Source organism: Chiloscyllium punctatum, chromosome 38 (assembly GCF_047496795.1).
Source record: "Chiloscyllium punctatum isolate Juve2018m chromosome 38, sChiPun1.3, whole genome shotgun sequence".
In the NCBI taxonomy this organism is placed as follows: domain Eukaryota; kingdom Metazoa; phylum Chordata; class Chondrichthyes; order Orectolobiformes; family Hemiscylliidae; genus Chiloscyllium; species Chiloscyllium punctatum.
Genome location: NC_092776.1, coordinates 21,739,660 through 21,760,332, shown reverse-complemented (window position 1 = coordinate 21,760,332; position 20,673 = coordinate 21,739,660). Strand labels below are relative to the sequence as shown.

At 39.2% G+C, this 20,673-nt stretch overlaps 1 protein-coding gene across 2 annotated transcripts in view; it reads left to right on the top strand.

Moving 5' to 3' along the window:
- atrnl1b (attractin-like 1b) overlaps positions 1 to 15,174 on the top strand; it is a 928,830-nt gene extending 913,656 nt beyond the window's left edge. For both annotated transcript variants that reach the window (XM_072557357.1, XM_072557356.1), the window contains one exon: positions 13,409 to 15,174. In XM_072557357.1, the coding sequence (XP_072413458.1) occupies positions 13,409 to 13,533 (125 nt within the window). In that variant the 3' untranslated portion in view covers positions 13,534 to 15,174. The remainder of the gene's footprint in view (positions 1 to 13,408) is intronic.
- Positions 15,175 to 20,673: the final 5,499 nt, after the last annotated feature.

Here is a 20,673-nt window from a genome sequence, read left to right as displayed (position 1 = left end):
TTTGTTATAGTAAAAGCCAAAACATTCCAAAATAATGTCAGCTGCTAAAGCTTGGTTCACAGCTGCATTTTCCATTGCATACTCTTGGAAGAATTGAACACAATTTATTGTATTGTAATGTTCTCTTTGTTTTTTATTGTCCTGTAGTGTATAGTTTTCACATTACTTGGAAAGATTCAATGTACCCATCTCTTGGGATGATCTCTCTCAGGCTGAAGGATGAAGTAAAAACAGATTACCCTTAACATCACCAAGGCAAAGATTTATTAGTTAAAAACCTTCAGTGGAAAGCTGTCAGATATATTTATATGCATTTTCAGAAAGCTATTGGTTAACCGATGCACAGTAGCACATACATTAGATTGACTGCTTCTTGATGGATTCCTTCCCTGAATTCCTGAAAAGAGCATTTTCTGTTTGCAATCTTAACTGTTTCCAGCCCATGACCTTGTTTAGAAAGGGAATTGAATTGGCCAATAACAATCCTTTCATGTGTCGTGGTCATTCAACAAATGTTGATGACCATCTCTATGTCAAATTTGCCAGATTAGATTGAATGATTAATCTCTTGTGGATTGAAATTTAACATATTAAACGATAAAGAGGCTGCAATGATACATAAATAGGTTTCATGAGTGGGCAATGATCTGGTGAATGGAATACATTGTGTGAAAATGTGAAATTGTCCATTTGGCAGGAGGAATAAAAAGATTATCATCTAAATTATGAGAGATTACAGAGTTCTGAGATGCAGAGGCAAAAGGTTATTAAGCAGGTGCAATAAGTAATTAGGGTAGCTAATAGAATGTTATTGTTTATTGAAAGGGGAACTGAAAACAAAACTAAGGAAGTTATGGTTTAGTTATGTACAGCATTGATGAGCCCACATCTGGAATACTATGTACAGTATTTGACACTTTATTTAAGGAAGAATATAAATGCATTGAAAGTAGGTTGTGAAAGTTTATTGAATTAATATTTGGAATGCCTGGCTTGCTTTATGGGGAAAGGTCAGACAGGATAGGCTTGTGTCAGCTGGAGTTTAGAGAGTGAGCACTCATTTGATTGAAACATATTAGATCCAGTTTCCTTTTGTAGAAGAATCTAGAACTAGGAGTCACTGTTTTAAAATAAAGGGTAACCTGTTTAAGATAGAGATGAGAAGAGATTCTTTTTCTCATAGAAGATTGCAAGAGTCTCTGGAGTACTCTTGCTGCAAGGTGGAAAAGCAGGATATTTGAATCTTTTGAACATAATTTTGGATTGTTTCTTGAAAGCTAAGGGGAAGGACGCTGTTGGTTGAGGGGGGGGGGGGGGGGATTGATAATTAATCAGATCACATTGAACAGTAAAACAGGCTCAAGGAACCTACTCCTGCTTCTGATCTATATGGTTGCATGTGGCTCATCAATTTAAGACCATTTTTGGTAAAGAAACTGCAATTGTGAGGATTCACACGGTGAGATGGCTATGTTTGCCTTTTTGAGTTTAAACAAAAATGCTGCCTGCAGCAAAGAAAGACAATGAAAAGGCAGCAACACTTGGGGAAATATCAGACCCCTTGCATATATGCTTCGTCTGGCCTGCAGAAAAGGTGACCGAGAACCCAGACATCAATCACATCTAACTTATTTATTTTCTGAAGAAACAATGAGAAATTAACCTCATCCTTTTAATAGGATTCTTGCAAACCTCTTCCACCCCATGTGTTTAAATTCCTTGACCACTGTTCTCCTAAAGAAGACTTCTGAGCAGTCCTGAAACCTCTTATGGGCACGGTGGCACAGTGGTTAGCACTGCTGCCTCACAGTGCCAGAGACCCAAGTTCAATTCCCACCTCAGGCAACTGTCTGTGGAGTTTGCACATTCTCCCCGTATCTGCATGGGTTTCCTCCTGATGCTCTGGTTTCCTCCCACAGTCCAAAAATGTGCAAGTTAGGTGAATTGGCCATGCTAAATTGCCTGTAGTGTTAGGTGAAGGGGTAAACGTAGGGGAATGGGTCTGGGCGGGTTGCTCTTCGGAGGGTCGGTGTGGACTTGTTTCGGCCAAAGAGCCTGTTTCCACACTGTAAGTAATTTAATCTCTATTGAATGAGTTTGTGTGTGTATGAATATGTGAATGAATCTAGTGATCATTTTTGGATTACTTAGTGTTTTAAAATAAACAATTTTTTAAAACAAATTTCTCTGAAAGTCTTCTGCTGTATAACCTCTTGATATTTTACACAGGATTAAAATGAACACATGTACTATGCCTGTTCTTTAAATTCACTGATCACATGCAGTTTCAAAAGGTGACCAGGAATGTCACTGATTCCCTTTAACTTGATGATGCCACTTTTTTTTTAATTTAACTAGCCGCCTGTGTCAACTGGAGTTTGAAAAATGTTATGGCAAAGTAGTTGTTTGTTATCATTTCCACAGAGATGGCATTATGTTGTTATCAATATTTGGCTGCTTTCCACATTTGTAATTGTCTCAGTAGAAGGGCCTCAGGTTCATACTCTGAAGCCCAAAATGGTTAATAAATTATTATTTTTCTTTGATGTGGGCTTAAGCTTCGAACAGGCTTTCATGAATGTCAGTGTTTTTTTTAACTAGAGTAGAGGATAAATTATATAATTACACCTTTTCTTCATTTTCATTTCAGAATGGCTCTTGAGGTACCTCTCCATGGTGATGGTGGAGGTCATGAGTTGGCACTAACTTGCATGGGACATGAAGTTGGGGAATGTTGGTTATCATTAGAAGGGAAACAGGGTCGATAATGAGCCAGGTGCTCAGTTGGGAGTGCGGATTAATATGGGACCTGATTGAGATTGGGAGTGGCTGAAAGGCTGATGGAGTGTGATGGTTGAAGACCAGCAAGCATAAAGTTCATGGAAACAACTCTGAGAAGCAATGGGGGCCTTTTAAATAGCCTACCACAGCATGCTGAAACCTTGACTACCTCCCAGTTCCACTGCCATGCCTGCTACCCCCACTCTCACTCCGCCAGAGCAAACATTTTATCTGACAGCCAGTTTCGCCAGAAGGAGGTGATGCATGCTGGGACATTTCCTGACACTTAACTCATGCCTCAGGAGCAGAAGTGCAGACCAGTGTTTCCCGCTGTAATCTATCATCAAAACCACTTTTGCTTTAGCTTTGATTGTATTAAAATCTTATGAGTTTAATTTGGAATTTTGGTTGCAGAAAAGCAAATAAAATTAACTTGGAAATTTTCAAGCTTGACATCTTGCATGTGCCTTATCCTTGCATATGTATAGGAGTCCATTTGCACTACTTAACCTATTTAGGTATATTATTTGTCAAACATGTCAGCACACCATACTGTACTCTTCATATGTAAAAACTACAGATTTTCAAATTCCCTAAGTACTAAGTACTGTGGGCAACATGGTAGCTCAGTGGTTAGCACTGCCGCCTCACAGCTCCAGGGACCTGGGTTTGATTCCAGCCATGGGTGACAGTGTGAAGTTTACACATTCCTCCTGTACCTGCGTAGGTTTCCTCCGGGTGCTCTGGTTTCCTCCCACACTCCAAAGATGTGCAGGTTAGGTGATTGGCCATGTTAAATTGCCTATAGTGTTCAGGGATGTGCAGGTTAGGTGCATTAGTCAGGCTACATGTCGAGTAGTATGGGAGTGGGTCTTTGGAGGGTCGATGTGGACTTGTTGAGCCAAAGGGCCTGTTGCCACACTGTACGGATTCAAAACAAAATTGTTTCCCTTTCAGAGTTTTACAGTTACAATTGATTGTACTTAATAGTGAATCTGATCATCTGATAAAGGAAAACATTATTAAAAGCTTTAGGATGTAAACCTAAGCTTTAGGCTTTAGGTTTGTCCAAACAGGACAAACAGGAAGAAAGTTAGTCACCAGGATACATGAACACCAGCTAGCCACAAAAAGACATGACCCCCTCTCCCTCATAGCCCTACACACGGATGAAAAAAAACACCATTTCGACTGGGACAACACATCTATCCTGGGACAGGCTAAGCAAAGACATGCCAGAGAATTCCTAGAGGCCTGGCACTCCAACCACAACACCATAAACAAGCACATAGATCTAGATGCCATCTATCAACCCCTCAGAAAACGAACAGGAAATGATATCACCACAAACCCCAAAATCCAGGAGAAAGATATAAATAGAAAGCAGGAGACAACACCTTCACTTCACTTGGAGGTTGCCACTGATGATGTTACCTAGCCAGGTAATGAAACGTCTGGATATCAAACATACAGCTCAGCGAGCAAACCTACACCCTGAACCTCAACCTGAGCCACAAACCTTCACAAACCATTATTAAAAGCTTTAAACTGTGAGACATTTTAACACATTCAGAATGATAATATTGACTTGTAACCAAACTTTCTAAAGTAAATAAGAGTTTGATTTTTTTTGTTCTTTCATGGGATGTGGCCAGTATTTATTGCCCATCCCTGTGTGCTCATGAGGAGATGGTAGGGAGCAGCTTGCTTGAACCTTTGCACTCCATTTGGTGTGGGTCGATGCACAATTTTGTTAGAAAAGCACTTTCAGGATTTTAACCCAGTTACAACTGTTAGGATGGTAAATGCCTTGCAAGGGACCTTTTAGATGATCATGTGTTGAGGTTGATCTGTGTAGTCTAAGAAATCCTGGCGAATTTCTACTGTGCATCTACACTGCTGCTACTGAGTTTTGCTGGTGGAGGGTGTGAATTTGTGGATATGGTGCCAATCAAACAGCTACTGTATCTTGAATTGGTGTCAAGTTCCTTGAGTGTTGTTGGAGCTGCAGTCATCCAGGCAAGTGGGAAGTATTCCATCATGCTCCCTGATTTGTGCCTTGTTGATGTTAGATAGGCTGGGGAGAGTCAGGAGGTGAATTACTCGCTGCAGGATTCCTAGCATCTAAACTGTTCTTGAAGTCAATATATTTGTATGGCTAGTATATTTCAGTTTCTGGTCAATGGTAACTCCCCCAGGATGTTGGGGCAATTGAACATCATCTGTCACTTGTGTAGTGCTAATGATAACTGCAACTAGTCAATCCAAGTCTAGGTATTATGTAGGTCTAGAGATTGAGATTTGAATGATATAGATTTGTTAAAGCTTCTTGACATGACACTTGATCAAATGTGGCCTTAATGATAAGGGCTGTCATTCTCACCTCACTTGTTTTGAACTAAGGCCATGAGGTCAGAAGCAGTGTTCCGCCTGGCACTGTTGGTGACACCTTCCATCACTTTACTGTTGCAGTGTAGCAATGATAAATAGTTACTGCTCAGTCAGTTATTTCCTGTTAACCTCCCATAGAGGGAGGATAAGGGAACAGACTGCATTTATTTAGCATCTCTAACATAGCATCCCAGAGCACTTAACAGCAGATTAAGAGCAAGTTTTAAGGAGTGATGTAAAGGAGTTGTGAGAACTAGAGAGCTTTAGGGAGGAAATTCCACAGCCCAGCTTATGTTTTGACAGCTAATGGCACATTACCAATAATGGACTAATCGAAACCATGGAAATAAGAATTTAGAGGAAGTCGGATACTGTGAAAGATAACTATGGAAATAGGAAGTAGTGGAGCAAAATGATGATTTGAAAAAAAATTATGAGTATTTTGAAATCAAGAAATTGTTTAAATAGAAACCAGTATAGGTCAGTGAGTATAGTGTGGAGAGTGAACAGGGTGACACATCCACTCAGTGATTAGCTCTGCTGCCTCATTGTGCCAGGCACCCGGGTTCAATTCCACTCTGGGACAGCTGTCTGTCTGGAGTTTACATATTCTCCCCATGTCTGTGTGGGTTTCCTCTGGTTTCTTCCCACAGCCCAAAGATGTGCAGCTTAGGTGGATTGGCCATGCTAAATTGCCCATAGAATGTTGATGGATATGCAGGCTAGGTGGGTTAGCCATTGGAATTGCTGGGTTACAGGGATAGGATGGGAGGGTGATGTTGGTCTAGGTGGGATGTTTCTTTAGAGGATTGATGTGCACCCAATGGGCTGAATGTCCTGTTTCCACACTGTAGGGACTCTGTGGATGAGTCAGGACACAGGCAGCAGAGTTTTATTTTATAGCAGATAGTTATTGAAGTTTAAATGTAAGAGATTGGCCAGATTGTTGGCTTCGTCATGATGAGAGATAAGAAATAATGGATTGGGGTTTTAACAGGTGATGGTCTGAGGCTGAGGAAAGGTCAGAAAATGTTACAATGATGGAAAAAAAGTGAACTTAATGATGACAAATACATGGTTGGAAACTCATCCAGGGTCAAACATGACACCAAGATTATGAACAATAAGGTTTAGCCTCAGTGACTAGGGAGCTAAGGTTGTGGCAAGAACTGACAAATTGGTTTCAGTCTTTCCAATGTGGAGCTGGAGAAAATTACTGCTCATTCAGGACCAGATTTTGAAGAAGCAGTATGGTAATTGAGAGTCAATGAAGAGATCAAGAGAGGAGGAGTGGTGACTAGAGTCAGCTGTTGTCTGCAGTCTTGTGGAAACTGACCATGTGTTTTCCATACATCTGTACTAGAGGTACAGATGTATGTTATGAGTCAAAGGACCACAGGATAAGTCCTTGTAGAACATCAGAAATAACAGTATGGGAGCAGGAAAAGAAGCCTTGGAGGGGATTCTCTGGCAATAATAACATAGATAATGATGGACTGTATAGTGCCACAAAGCTGAACAATGGTGGAGAAGTGTGTTACCTAGCCAAGCAATATTAGATTAGATTCCCTACAGTGTGGAAACAGGCCCTTCGGCCCAACAAGTCCACACTGACCCTCCCTAGAGCAACCCACCCATTCCCCCTACATTTACCCATGACAAGTCCACCTAACACTATGGACAATTTAGCATAGCCAATTCACCTGACCTGCACATCTTTGGACTGTGGGAGGAAACCAGAGCACCCGGAGGAAACCCACGCAGACAAGGGGAGAACATGCAAACTCCACACAGACAGTTGCCTGAGCCGGGAATTGAACCCGGGTCCCTGGCGCTGTGAGGCAGCAGTGCTAGCCACTGTGCTGCCCCTGTCTGCTGACCTACCAGAGAAAAGCAGTAAAGGTAGAACCATGTCAAAGATTATGTAAATTGAGAACTAGAGGGATAGTTTGCTTTATCTTGGACACGATGAATCAGATGTATTTGTAATTTTGGTAAGTTCTGTTTGAGAACTATTAGAAGATAGAAACCTGATTGGAAAGTTTCAGGCATGAAGTTCTGGTAAAGATGGGCACCGCAACAACACATTTAAGGGCTTTGAGGAAGAAACAGGGATGAGAGATCAGATAGTAGTTTGTAAAAACAAAATGTTCAAGTTTTGTTGCTTGAGGAGAGGTGATGAGAGAGATTTGAAGGGGAGAGGGATAGCGCATTACAATATAAACTAACATGTGAGCCAGTAAGGTAAGTTGGAAAGTGAACAGTTAGTGGGAGTTAGGCTGAGAGAGCAGAAGGGATGGATACTTAGGACCAGGGCAGGTGTGAGTTTTGGAGGACATTAAACCTAATGGGGAGAAAAAGCCCTAAAGGGAAGAAAACAGCAGATCACATGGTCTGGCTTCCTTCCCTTAATTACACTCTAATAAAGGAATATATTAATAGTACTTTTTTTTATTATTGACATCATTCAATTCTAGTGAGTTATTTGCATCCTCTCTTTGAATGTCTTCCCATAAGCTAGGACCTGACTTGAAGGTTCTGTGATATCATATAGTGATAGAGTCACACAACATAGAGGCAGGCCCCTTTGGCCCATCATGTCTATGCCAACCAACAAACTACTCTTGGTCCATACCGTACTTGCCCTGGCATTTTAAATGCTTGTCTAGATGCTTCTTAAATGTTGTGAGAGTACCTGCCTCCATCATATATCTCATGTAACATGTTCTACATCTTCACCAACCTCTATGGGGGGAGAACTTTCCTTGTTCCCCTCTAAACCACTTAATTCTCACTTTGAACTTGTGCCCCCAGCCTTGAAAGCATCTGCAATGGGGAAAGGATTCTAATGACCTACCTTATCTGCACCTCTCATAATTTGCTATACCTCAATTCCTGATGAAGGGCTTTTGCCCGCAATGTCGATTTTCCAGCACCTAGGATGCTGCCTGACCTGCTGTGCTTTTCCACACTGTCGACTCTAATCTCCAGCATCTGCAGTCCTCACTGTCACCTACCTCAATTAGTTCCCCACCTCAGCCTCCTCTGCTCAGGAGAAAACAACCCAGTCTCTCCTCATAACTGAGACTTTCCATCTCTGATAACATCTTGGTGAATCTCCTCTGCATCATCTTCTGTACACTTACGTCCATTTGATAATCAGGTTGCAGGGGAGGGATCCAGAGCTACAGTGTTTTCAATCTGTGGCCTAACCAATATGAAACTGTAACAAGACTTCCTAACTCCCTGTCTAATGAAGGCAAACTTACTGTACACTGATGTTTGTAATACCAGAAGTGCTTTACTCATTACTTACACAATTGACTGAAGTTCTGTTTTCAATTATCCTTTTAGCTTAACCAATTACAGCCTTCATTTTCTTTAGTTGTTCCTTTTATTTGAATTTGTGTGGTTGAGTATCAGATATTTGCTTTTTGGAGAAATGTAAGATTACAGTTGGGATTTCAGAAAGGAGCAGTGACCCCACAAACCATCAAGAAAAATAAGAGTGCGCCTGCCTCCACAGACCCTGGAAGCAATAATCCTGTTCAATGTGGTTCAAGTTATTAGATTTTAGAACAAACAAAGGATGGATATGCACCAATTTGCATTAATTGTGAAAATTAACCTCAATATTATTATTTACAGTTATGTCATTTCAATCAAATAAATTTTAACTAGCACCAACAAAAAAGTTTTAAATGTGCCGTTTGCAGGATTTTGACATGTGTAAGTTGACTGTCATGTTTGCTGATATGGTGACAGTGAGTGACTATCAAAAAGACTTTATATTGGCTGTGAAATGCTTTATGACATGCTGAGGATGCAAAAGCCACCATATAAACACAAAAGATAAAATGCTGCAGAAACTGGAAAACTGAAATATAACAGAAAATGCCAGAAGTACTTATGAGGTCAGGCAGGGTCATATAAATACTTGTCTTTCTTATAAGTACCATAACAGTATAATGTCTTATCGCGATTTATTACTGCAGCACAATGAGTTTTGGAATTTATAACTCTGTGGACAACAATATTCTCTTTCAATTGATTCAGTAGCTGCACATAATATGTTGCAGAAACAAAAAACCTTGGCACCATTGTAAGATGCCTGAAAGAAGTGCATTATTCTAACCCATTTCTATGAGACACATCTGGAGCCGTGTCCTCTATCCCTCTTGTGTTTAAATTCCATTCATGTGAGGAAGAGATGTTTCAAAAAGAAAATTCTATATTTTGCTCACCAGACTAATACCTATGACCTTGACTTTTAGCAATTGTACTTTTCTATGGTAACAAATACGAAAATATCATCAACCGATGCCTGAAATAGCAACATTTTTTTATTTCTTCAAGCCCACCATAAGGAAAATACAATTCTAAATACCTACTGTAAATACCATATTCACAGAAGTAGGGTGTGTATACAATAATTATCTAAAGTTTGATTTATCAGAGTTATTTGGAGCATAGTTTACTGGAAGCTTAATTTGAAACTTGGGTTGCAAAAATAGTAAATACAGATGCCACAGGTTAGTTAGATTTGGTTCTCAGTTTGATTTGTGATTGATGAAGACTAGTTAGAATAAAGATGGTCTATAATCTGTAGTTCAGACAATTTGAAGGTTTTTAGGTATTAAAACTAGGCTACCTTCAAATGTTAAGAGAGACCTGAAATTCTCTGGAAAAGTAAAGGCTGAGGGGTAACCCAATAATGTTATATAGACTACCGATGAAGATTACTACCGATGCCACGTGCTCATGATAGTAGGAATAACAAGATATACCAGATGATACACGGGTGGGGAAACATTGTAGCATTGGGGATTCAGTTTCCTGCGACATTGAGGCTGGCTTTGGAGAGGATGAAACTGAAACAAGGAGTACGGGTTGCTTCTGGACTGCACCGGGGCTAGTGTCCTCTGGGGATGTGTGGTGGTCTTGTGGGCGAAGAGTTGCTCATGCTGTCAGAGAGAGTTTAATCTAGAATGAAAGGGGGACGGGAAGCTGATCAGGAAGTCATAGAATGGGGTAAAAATGGGAGTCAGAAAAAACAAGGATGAGAAACAAATGGACCATAATGCAAAATAAAGTTAGGATAACAAATAAGGTTAAAAACACAATTCTTTTTTCAAGAATTGGTATCTCAATATACAGAACACTTGGCAATGGTTAATATTTAAAGAAAGTATGCATGAATTACAACGATTAGTAATTCCTACGTGGCACAAAAAATGAAATAGAAAATGTGCCGCAAATAAAGTTAGAAAAAGAAATTAGGGAAAGTATTAGATCCAATGAGGAGACATAAAATTGGTAGAAGGAGCAGCAAGACTAAGAATTGGGAACATTTTTTAATTCAGGAAAAGAGGACAAAAATTTTGACCAAGAGGGGAAAATAGAGTGTGAGACTAAAGCTGGACAGAGCATAAAACCTAACTGTAAAGCCTTATATAAATGTATGACGAGAAGAAGGATACTAATGACAAATGGTCAGAAGGTAGGAAATTATAATGGAGAACAAAGAAGTGACAGAAGAACTTGGTTCTGTCTTCACAAAAAATATCACAAATAACCTCTCAGAAATGTGAGAGGGAAGAATTCAAGAAAATCAGTGTTAATAAAATAATAGTGTTAGGGACATTAATGGGGTTAAAGGCTAACAAATCACCAATCATTATTGCCTGCTGATCTGTATCCCAGGGTACGAAAGGAAGTGGCCCTGGAAATAATGGATGCGTTGGATGGTCATCTTCGGAAACTCTATAGACTCTTGAGCAGCTCCTATAGACTGGACGGTGTCAAATATAACCCTACCGTCTAAAAAGGGAGGAAGAAAATGTCTGTAGTGGAGAAAAATGCTAGAGTCTGTCATAAAAGACTTAAGAGAATATTTGGAAAGTATTATTGGGGAATACACAAAGCAAGAACAGGTTTATGATAGGCAAATGATGCTTAAAGCTACTGGAGTTTTTTCAGGATGTAGCTAGTAGATTAGATAAAGAAGAAGCAGTGGATATGGTGTATTTGGATTTTCAGGAGGCTTTTGATAAAGTCCTACACAAGAGGTTAGTGGGCAAAACTAAAGCATACTAGATTGGAAATAGTACACTGGTATGGATTGAAAATTGGTTGAAAAAGAGGAAACAGGATAGTAGGCAATGAGTAGTGGGGTATCAAAACAATCAGTGCTTAGACCTCAGCTATTCATGATATATATATATATATATATATATATATATATGACCCAGAGAAGGGAACCAAAGGCAACATTTCAAAGTAATTCAGACAAGTTGAGTGTGTGAACAAACACAGAGTAGACACAGTTCAGCATGGCTAAATGTGAATTTATACACTTCAATGTTTAAAAAAAAGATGAACAGTATTACTTAAATGATGATTTATTCAAAAAATATGGATTTACAAAAGAATCTGGTCTGTTTGTACACCAGTCAATGAAAATAGACAGGCAAATACAGCAAACAATAAGGAAGGTGAATGCCATATTGGCCCTCTTTGCAAAATGATTTGAATTCAGAGGTAAGGATGACTTACTGCAGTTATGCAGGACCTTTGTCAGACCACAGATGGAGTATTAGTGCCTAAGAAAAGATATGCTTGTCATAGAGGGAGTGCATGGAAGTTCACCAGGCTGATATGGAAATGGCAGGACTGCCCTACGAAGAGAAATTGGTTCAACTGAGCCTATATTCACTGTGTTTAGAAGCAAAAGGATCTGATTAAAACTTATAAATTTCCAGCAAACTAGATAGACTTGATGCAGGGAGGATGTTTTCTTTGGTTCATGGGTCTAAAACTAGGGGTTATAATCTCAGGGTATAGGTCAACCAATTTCAGACTGAGGTTAGGACAACCAATTTCAGACTGAGGTTAGGAAAAATGTTTTCACTCAAAGGGAGGTGAACCTATTGAATTCTATATGGAAGGCTGTGGAGACCAAGTGACTGAATATATTCAAGAAAAAGATAGATATCTCTTTAGATATTAAAGTCATCAAGGGGTGTGAGGAGAAAGCAGGAATGTGATATTGAGATAGAGGATCAGACATGATCACCTTGAGTGGCAGAGAAGGCTGGAAGATTGAATAACCTATTCTTGCTTTTAGCTTCTATGTTTCATGTATCTAATTGAAATTTGAAGCAAATAGCATTGCATATATTTTATACCTGTTTTACTGAAAGTTTTATGAACCTATTGAATATTAAAAAACATTTGTATTGAACACATTGATTTGCATATTTGTATTAGGGAAAAGCTAAGTTAATCAGAGCTACTTCATATAATTTGACAAAGGCTCTGTGGGATTGATTAGCATATCTAAATAAAGTATAAGTTCAACACTTACTACTTCTTCATGTATATACATGAAAACCAGCATTCATCCCACATGAGAAAAACTGCAATGAAAATGTTGGATGAAAGTAATACATGAAGTCTGTTTAATTATCTAATTTGCTTTTCTTTTAAGTAGAACAAATTTTCAGTAACATGTTAAGCAATATTGCATGCAGAAAGGTATTCATGCTACTAATTTCATGAAATATCCTCTTTCCCACCTGATATTTTCTCACATAATCAATCTCAGCCAACCATTCACTTCAGGACTTAAATTATTTAAAACATAATTGTTCTTAAATACTTCAAAGCACTTCAAAATTCAATGAAGTGTTTTCAGATACATATGAAATTCAAACCCTGAAAGAAAGTGAACATTTGTATCATTAAAGAACAGCTCACTTAAATTTTGTGTTTACCTGGACTGATGTAAAACAATTTTGAAGCTTCAACATAATAAAAAATGTTTGTAATGAACATTTGAGGCACTATATTTATATAAAGGCTTCAACTTGCTGTACATTTAAATTTATTTGACCAGTGCTTCTGTGACTCATCGTAACATAGTTAATGAAATTCCTTTAGACCTCAAGTTTTGAGTAATGCATTGTTCTTCATTTAATTGTATTGCTTTGATAACTAGGAACAGTACTGGACTGGAGAACACAATAAATGAATTTCATAAGATGATTTATGTGACATCTTGAAAAATGATCTTCTGTAGTGACCTGATTTAATGGAAATCAAACAGCATTGCCATACCAAAAACACTTTTTCGAAGTTGGAGTGGATAGTCTTTTCACTGTGCAGAAAAACAACCAGTATGTCGTAAAGGCTAATGGAGCTCCAAGTAAATCATTTTTCATTTTTGTTTCTGCAGGTCTTGCCATAGCCAGTGCACTTATAGATATTTCTCAACAAAAACCAAATGAGTGCAAAGAGAAGACCTCAGCAGTTAGAAACAGAAAACAACTCCCTCCAACACATCAAGGAACTTGTGTATAAATTGTATAAAAATTCACTTGTTTATCTTTAATCTTTTTTTCCTTTTGATATGGCTTTATTTATGAAGCCACTCAACAGCCTCAGACTTTGAAGGGGCAACAGCATAAGAATATTAAAACGTGGGCCCTGTCATCTCCATATATAAAGTCAGAGATGGGTCCTGTACCAGTCAATAGGGGTTAGACTTGTCTTCCATGCTGTCATTTTGATTTATTACATTTTCACATCATTAGTCATATTTTTGAAAACGATCATGAAAATAAAATTTAAAATGCTCAATGACCACAGATTTCTTTTCCCTTTTAGGAACATGTTGAAGGCAATTGATTGTGTATGAATAACTATCAGTCTTTTTAAGATTGTCAAAGTATTAATGCAAATATGTTAACGGGAATGAATGTTTTTGATATATGTGGTACTGCAATTTTGGTAACTGTGAAGGGGGAGGAGAGAAATGTGTAAATGTGGACACATTTGTAACCATCTCTGAAGTCTGCGGTATTTTTATTCTACAGTGGACATATGGAATAATATAGTAGGCGGTTTGATTCATGGTTGCTTGCATGTTACAATGGTGCTGGAGCAATAATTAGAAATCAATAGTATGCTAATTATTTGAAAAAATACAAGTGTTGCAATTTATAATATTCCTGGATTCTGCGTTTACATTTCAGTCTTTGTAAGGAATGCAGAAAATACTTCACTGCTGTCTTGTTGAATCACAGTATAGGAGAGCATTTATAAAAATGTTATTTATTGCAGACATCTAAGGGGAAAACCCCACATAATTACATTTTTAAAAACATAGTATATCCATTTTGGTGTTAGTTTACTGGGACAACTATATATGACAAAAGGAAAGAAAACACATCTTAGCATGGAAAGCAGATTGTGCAGTTCTGTCAGTGGTCATTATGTAAGTAACTTTGATAAACACTTGATTGAAATGATAGATATGGAATGGTGAAGGACACAGGGTAGAAGAATAACTTGAATTCATGCTTTTTTTTGTTTCTTGGGTGGGTTTAGGTGGCTGAGTTTGTCACATAACACTTTAGCTAAACAATAAATTTGAAAGAATATCTGCTTTTTCTAACTGAAATTTGATGTAATTTCTAAAAAAAAGTGCATCAGGCTAGCATGGGACACTTGGTTCAGTAATGTGTCTGATTCCAGTTTTCATATTTGAAGGAAATCTTCTCGTAGACTTATAGTAGACAATGATCTCGGACTTTTCCCTACTATGTATACAGAAGCTGTTCTTTATATGTAACATTTGTGTTGAATTGCACTGATCTATGGAATTTTAGTTCTAACCTATATTGGAAACACATTTCAAGTAATTGTGTATTAAGGAGTATGGAAGCCTCATTTTTTTTGCCTCATATTTCAGATAAAGGTTCTGTGATTACCATTTTTTACTAATTTGTTTCATTCCATTTGTGTCTTGCTAGGTAATTCATAAAATTGTAAAGTTATCACATCTGTAAATACACATCTGACAGGAGCAGTCAAGTGATTGCACAAATAAGTATTTTACACTGAAATATTTAGATTTGTATCATTAAAGAACAGCTCACTTAAATTTTGTGTTTACCTGGACCGATGTAAAACAGTTTTGAAGCTTCAACATAATAAAAAAAACTGAAAGTATTTTTCTTTCAATTTCTTTCTTGTATGTTGGAAAAATTCTTCACTTGTAATGTTGTGTAGGCTTTCTGATATTGCGTTAGTGATAGCCTCAGGGGTACTAAAAGAAATAAAGCTGAATGTGTGCATGAAATGACAACGTAGCAATTGCTGGAGAATATGTATCAATGCTTTGTTATTCTTTGAGATTTGATTTAATCATAATTCCTGTGTTTTGTGCTGTCTTTGAATTCATCTTCACTTTTCTAATGGGAAAGTTGCTGCAGAAAATTCTACCATTTTGCAATGAAAATGGATTCAAACAACCTATATGCAGCATCTAGTTTATTTTTAATTTATAGTGTAAGATGAGGAGCAGGTCAATAGGAACGAAGTGACAATGGCCATAACCAATATTTGTTACACAGATTACAAGCCTTTCAACAAGATGTACTGGGTGAGGGTAGGAATAGGGCATTATTGAAGTTTTGGATCATTTGTTAAAGATCACTGAATAGTAGTCTCAACAGATAAGGATATAGGGAATCTTCTACTTCAAAAGCTGCTAATGGAGTAGAAAATATGAATTCAATATTCACAGTTGCACCAGGTAAATACTTGTTCTCACCATTGATTTCTCTTATAATCTTGTGGTTTAAAAACACTTTGTAGTTATATACTTTTTTTTTAAAGAATCCATCAATATTTAGTTTTTGTGAGGAATAAACAAGATTACCATATCCTTTAAAAACTGCTGCTTGTTCAAACACTTCACGATTTGTGGTAAAGGTTTTTATGTCACTATGCAGAATCTTCTGTTAGCAGTGAAAGACGCACACTGTCTCTTTTGAGGAACACCCGCCAGAATATCAGCCAATCAGGCAGTTTCCAGGACACCAGAGGGCCTTACTCTGGAATTTGGCTCCCCCCCACCACCAAGGGCAGAAGGATATTATTGATCATTAATTAAAGAGGAGACATCACTGAATAGCAGTCTCAACACAGCAAACCACTGGCCAATCAGAGTCCAGTCCCTGCAGTTGGCAATGTTGCAGCGGAGGCCATGGCTGGTTCTGGAAGAGCAACCCTGGAACTCCAGGAGTGAAGTAAGTGATGATTCAGGTAAGGAGGTTTCACGAAGTGGTAGTGCAGAGTGATCTGAATCAAGGGGAGGTGATGGCCCAGTGGTATCACTGGACTCTTCTTACTGGGACCCAGCTAATTATGATTTGGATGAAGGGACTGAATGCAATACATGCAAATTTGCAGATGACACTAAGCTGGGTGGCAGTGTGTGCTGTGAGGAGGATATTAAGAGGTGGCAGGGTGACTTGGAAAGACTGGCTGAGTTGGTAAGTACTTGGCAAGTGCAATTAAATGTGAGGTTATCCACTTCGGTCGCAAAAATAGGAAGGCAGATTATTATCTGAATGGTGTCAGTTTAAGAAAAGGTGAGGTTCAGTGAGATCTGGATGTCATGGTAGAACAGTCATTGAAGGTTGGCATGCAGGTGCAGCCAGCAATGAGGAAAGTTATTGGCATGCTGACCTTCACAGCAAGAGGATTTGAAAACAGAATAAAAAGGTCTTGCTGCAGTTATAAAGGGCCTTGGTGAGACCATGCCTTGAGTATTGTGTGCAGTTTCGGTCCCCTCATCTGAGGGAGCACGTTCTTGCTATTGAGGGAGTCCAGCAAAGGTTCACCAGACTGACTCCCAAGATGGCAGGACTGACATATGAGGAAAGGCTAGATGGACTGGGCTTGTACCCACTGGAATTTTTAAAAAATGAGGAGGGGTCTCACAGAAACATTTAAAATCCTGATGGACTGGACAGGCTAGATGTGGGAAGAATGTTTCCAATGTTGGCGAAGTTCAGGACTAGGGATCACAGTCTAAGAATAAGGGATAAGCCATTCAGAACTGGTATGAGGAAGAATTTCTCAACTCAGAGTGTGGAACCTGTGGAATTCTCTCCCACAGGGAGCTGTTGGGCCACTTTATTAGATATATTCAAGAGGGAGCTGGATGTGGTCATTGCAGCTGATGGGATCAAGGGGTATGGAGAGAAACTGGTAATGGGATACTGAGATTGCATGATCATCCATGATCATGTTGAATGGTGGTGCAAGCTCAAAGGGCTGAATGGCCTCTCCTGCACCTATATTTTATATTTCTATATTTCAAATTCTGGGGAAGCAGGTTCAAATCCCACCATAGCAGATGATGTAATTTGAACTCAATAAAGAATCAGGAATGAAGAGTCTAATGATGACCATGAAACTATTGCCAATTGTCAGAAAATGCTCAGCTGGTTCACTAATATCTTTTAGGGAAGGAAGCATTTCATCCTTACCTGGTCTAGCCTACATATGACTCCAGATCCACAGCAATGTGGTTGATTCTTAACTGCACTCTGGGCAATTCAGGGTGGTCAATAAATGCCCGCCTAGCCCATGTTGCCTACATCCCATGAATTAGTAAAAAAAGGGCAGGATATAGCTCTCAGCAAGGAACCTTCCTGTTTGATTTCCACGAACTCAGTCATGCAGTCAATTCCTTTAATGAAGCTACCCCCTTCCCTCAACTGATAAGCAGCTACTGCTCTTTTTGTTTAAATCAAGTCTGCCTGCAGCTGCATTAATCCCAGCAACAGCAGGAAGAGGCATTAAAATGATTCTTCATTGGTCACTTAAGGGCCTAACTTGGTTGTATGTTGAACATAATCCTGGTGCTGGAGGGAGAGTTTGGGTATATGGCCACTTCATCTAATGAATTGCCCTTCTCACCTCCGACATAGATCGAATAAGATTCTGCCCGTTGCCTACAATTGAATGGGCATACACTACAATTAAAAGAGCTTTTGTTAAGTTTTTTAAAATAGGATTAGATCGATTATGAGCATTTACCTGACCTACTTTTGTTGCAGATCTCCGATCTCAGGAGTTGTTTTGCACTTTCCCACACCTGTCTCCAAGCTCACCTACTTTTTTGACATTCTCAGCCCTAGATTCTATTTCTTGGATGTTCTTTTGAGCTTCCAGCCCTGTGCTTTGACTTCCTGTATGTATCATGCCATTTGTATTTTGCTCCACCATGCTCATTCGTCAGAACCTTGTGCTTATTGCAAATTATTATTTGACAGCACTAATCTGCCCATTATCTCTCAGGGATGGCATCAAAGTTGTTAAGTTATGGGACTGGTAATTACATTATCTACAGTGTGGTAACAGGCCATTCAGCCCAACTAGTCCACACCAACCCTCCGAAGAGTAACCCACCCAGACCCATTTCCTTCTGAATGATGCACCTAACACTTTGGGCAATTTAGCATGGCCAATTCACCTAACCTGCATATCTTTGGATTGTGGAAGGAAACCAGAACAACCAGAGGAAACCCACACAGACACGGGGAGAATGTGCAAACTCCATACACAGTCACCTGAGGCAGGAATTGAACCCAGGTCCCTGGCACTGTGAGGCAGCAGTGCTAACAATTGAGCCACAGTGCTGCCCCAAATCAAGAGGCCCAGACCAAGATTTTAGAGGCATCATGTTAAATCCCACCTTGGCAGCTGCAGAATTTAAATTAATAGTAATTAGTTAAATCTGGAATTAAAAGCTAGTATCAGTAATGGTAATCATGAAGCTACCTGACATAAAAAACGATCTGTTTTGCTAATGCCATTGAGAGAAGGCATTACTCAGTCCGGCATATAAATGACTAGATCCACACTCTCAGCAAAGTTGGCAACCCTTACCTATCATCTGAAATGGCCTAGAAAGCTGCTCAGGTGTTAAAAACACTGTTCACCACCATCCTCTCAAGATCAATTAAGGAGAGACAATAAATGAACACTCCCATTCTGAGAATAAAGGAAAGAACTAGTCTTACCTTTTTGTTAGTAAGCTAGTAATTTAGTAGGTCTAGAAGAACATTACCCCGAACCCTAAGCAAGAACTTTCTAAAACTGATTGGGCTCAGATGCTCGCAGGGAAAGGGATGGCTGGAAAATGGGAAGCCTTCAGAAATGAAGTAACGATGGTCCAGAGAAAGTATATTCCTGTTAGGGTGAAAGGAAAGGCTGGTCGGTATAGGGAATGCCGGATGACTGAAGAAATTGAGGGTTTGGTTAAGACAAAAAAGGAAGCATATGTCAGGTATAGCCAGGATAGACCGAGTGAATCCTTAGAAGAGTATAAAGGCAGTAGGAGTATACTTAAGAGAGAAAACAGGAGGGCAAAAAGGGGACATAAGATAGCTTTGGTAAATAGAGTTAAGGAGAATCCAAAGGGTTTTTTACAATTGCATTAAGGATAAAAGGGTAACCAGGGAGAGAATAGGGCCCCTCAAAGATCAGCAAGGTGGTCTTTGTGTGGAGCCGCAGGAGATGGGGCAGAAACTAAATGAGTATTTTGCATCAGTGTTTACTGTGGTAAAGGACTTGGAAGATATAGAATGTAGGGAAATAGATGGTGACAGCTTGAAAAATGTCCATATTTCAGACGAGGAAGTGCTGGATATCTTGAAACACATAAAAGTGGATAAATCCCCAGGACCTGATCAGGTGTACCCTAGAACTCTGTGGGAAGCTAGGGAAGTGATTGCTGGGCCTCTTACTGAGATATTTGTATCACCGATAGTCACAGGTGAGGTGCAGGAAGACTGGAGGTTGGCGAACGCGGTACCACTGTTGAAGAAAAGTGGTAAGGACAAGCCAGGGAATGATAGACCAGTGCACCTGATGTCGGTGGTGGGCAAGCTGTTGGAGGGAATCTTGAGGGACAGGATGTACATATATTTGGAAAGGCAAGGACTGATTAGGGGTAATCAACATGGCTTTATGTGTGGGAAATCATGTCTCACAAACTTGCTTGAGTTTTTTGAAGAAGTAACAAAGAGGATTGATGAGGGCAGAGCAGTAGATGTGATCTATATGGACTTCAGTATGTCGTTCAACAAGTTTCCCCGTGGGAGACTGGTGAGCAAGGTTAGATCTCATGAAATACAGAGAGAACTCACCATTTGGATATAGAAATGGCTCAAATGTAGAAGACAGAGGGTGGTGGTGGAGGGTTGTTTTTCAGATTGGCGGCCTGTGACCAGTGGAGTGCCACAAGGATCAATACTGGGTCCACTACTTTTCAACATTTATATAAATGATTTTGATGTGAGCATAAGAGGTATGGTTAGTAAGTTTGCTGATGACACCAAAATTGGAGGTGTAGTGGACAGTGAAGAAGGTACCTCAGATTACAGTGGAATTTTGATCAAATGGGCCAATGGGCTGAGAAGTGGCAGGTGGAGTTTAATTTAGATAAATGTGAGGTGCTGCATTTTGGGAAAGCAAAACTTAGCAGGACTTATACACTGAATAGTAAGGGAGTGTTGCTGAACAAAGAGACCTTGGAGTGCAGGTTCAGAGCTCCTTGAAAGTGGAGTCGCAGGTAGATAGGATAATGAAGAAGGCATTTGGTATGCTTTCCTTTATTGATCAGAGTATTGAGTACAG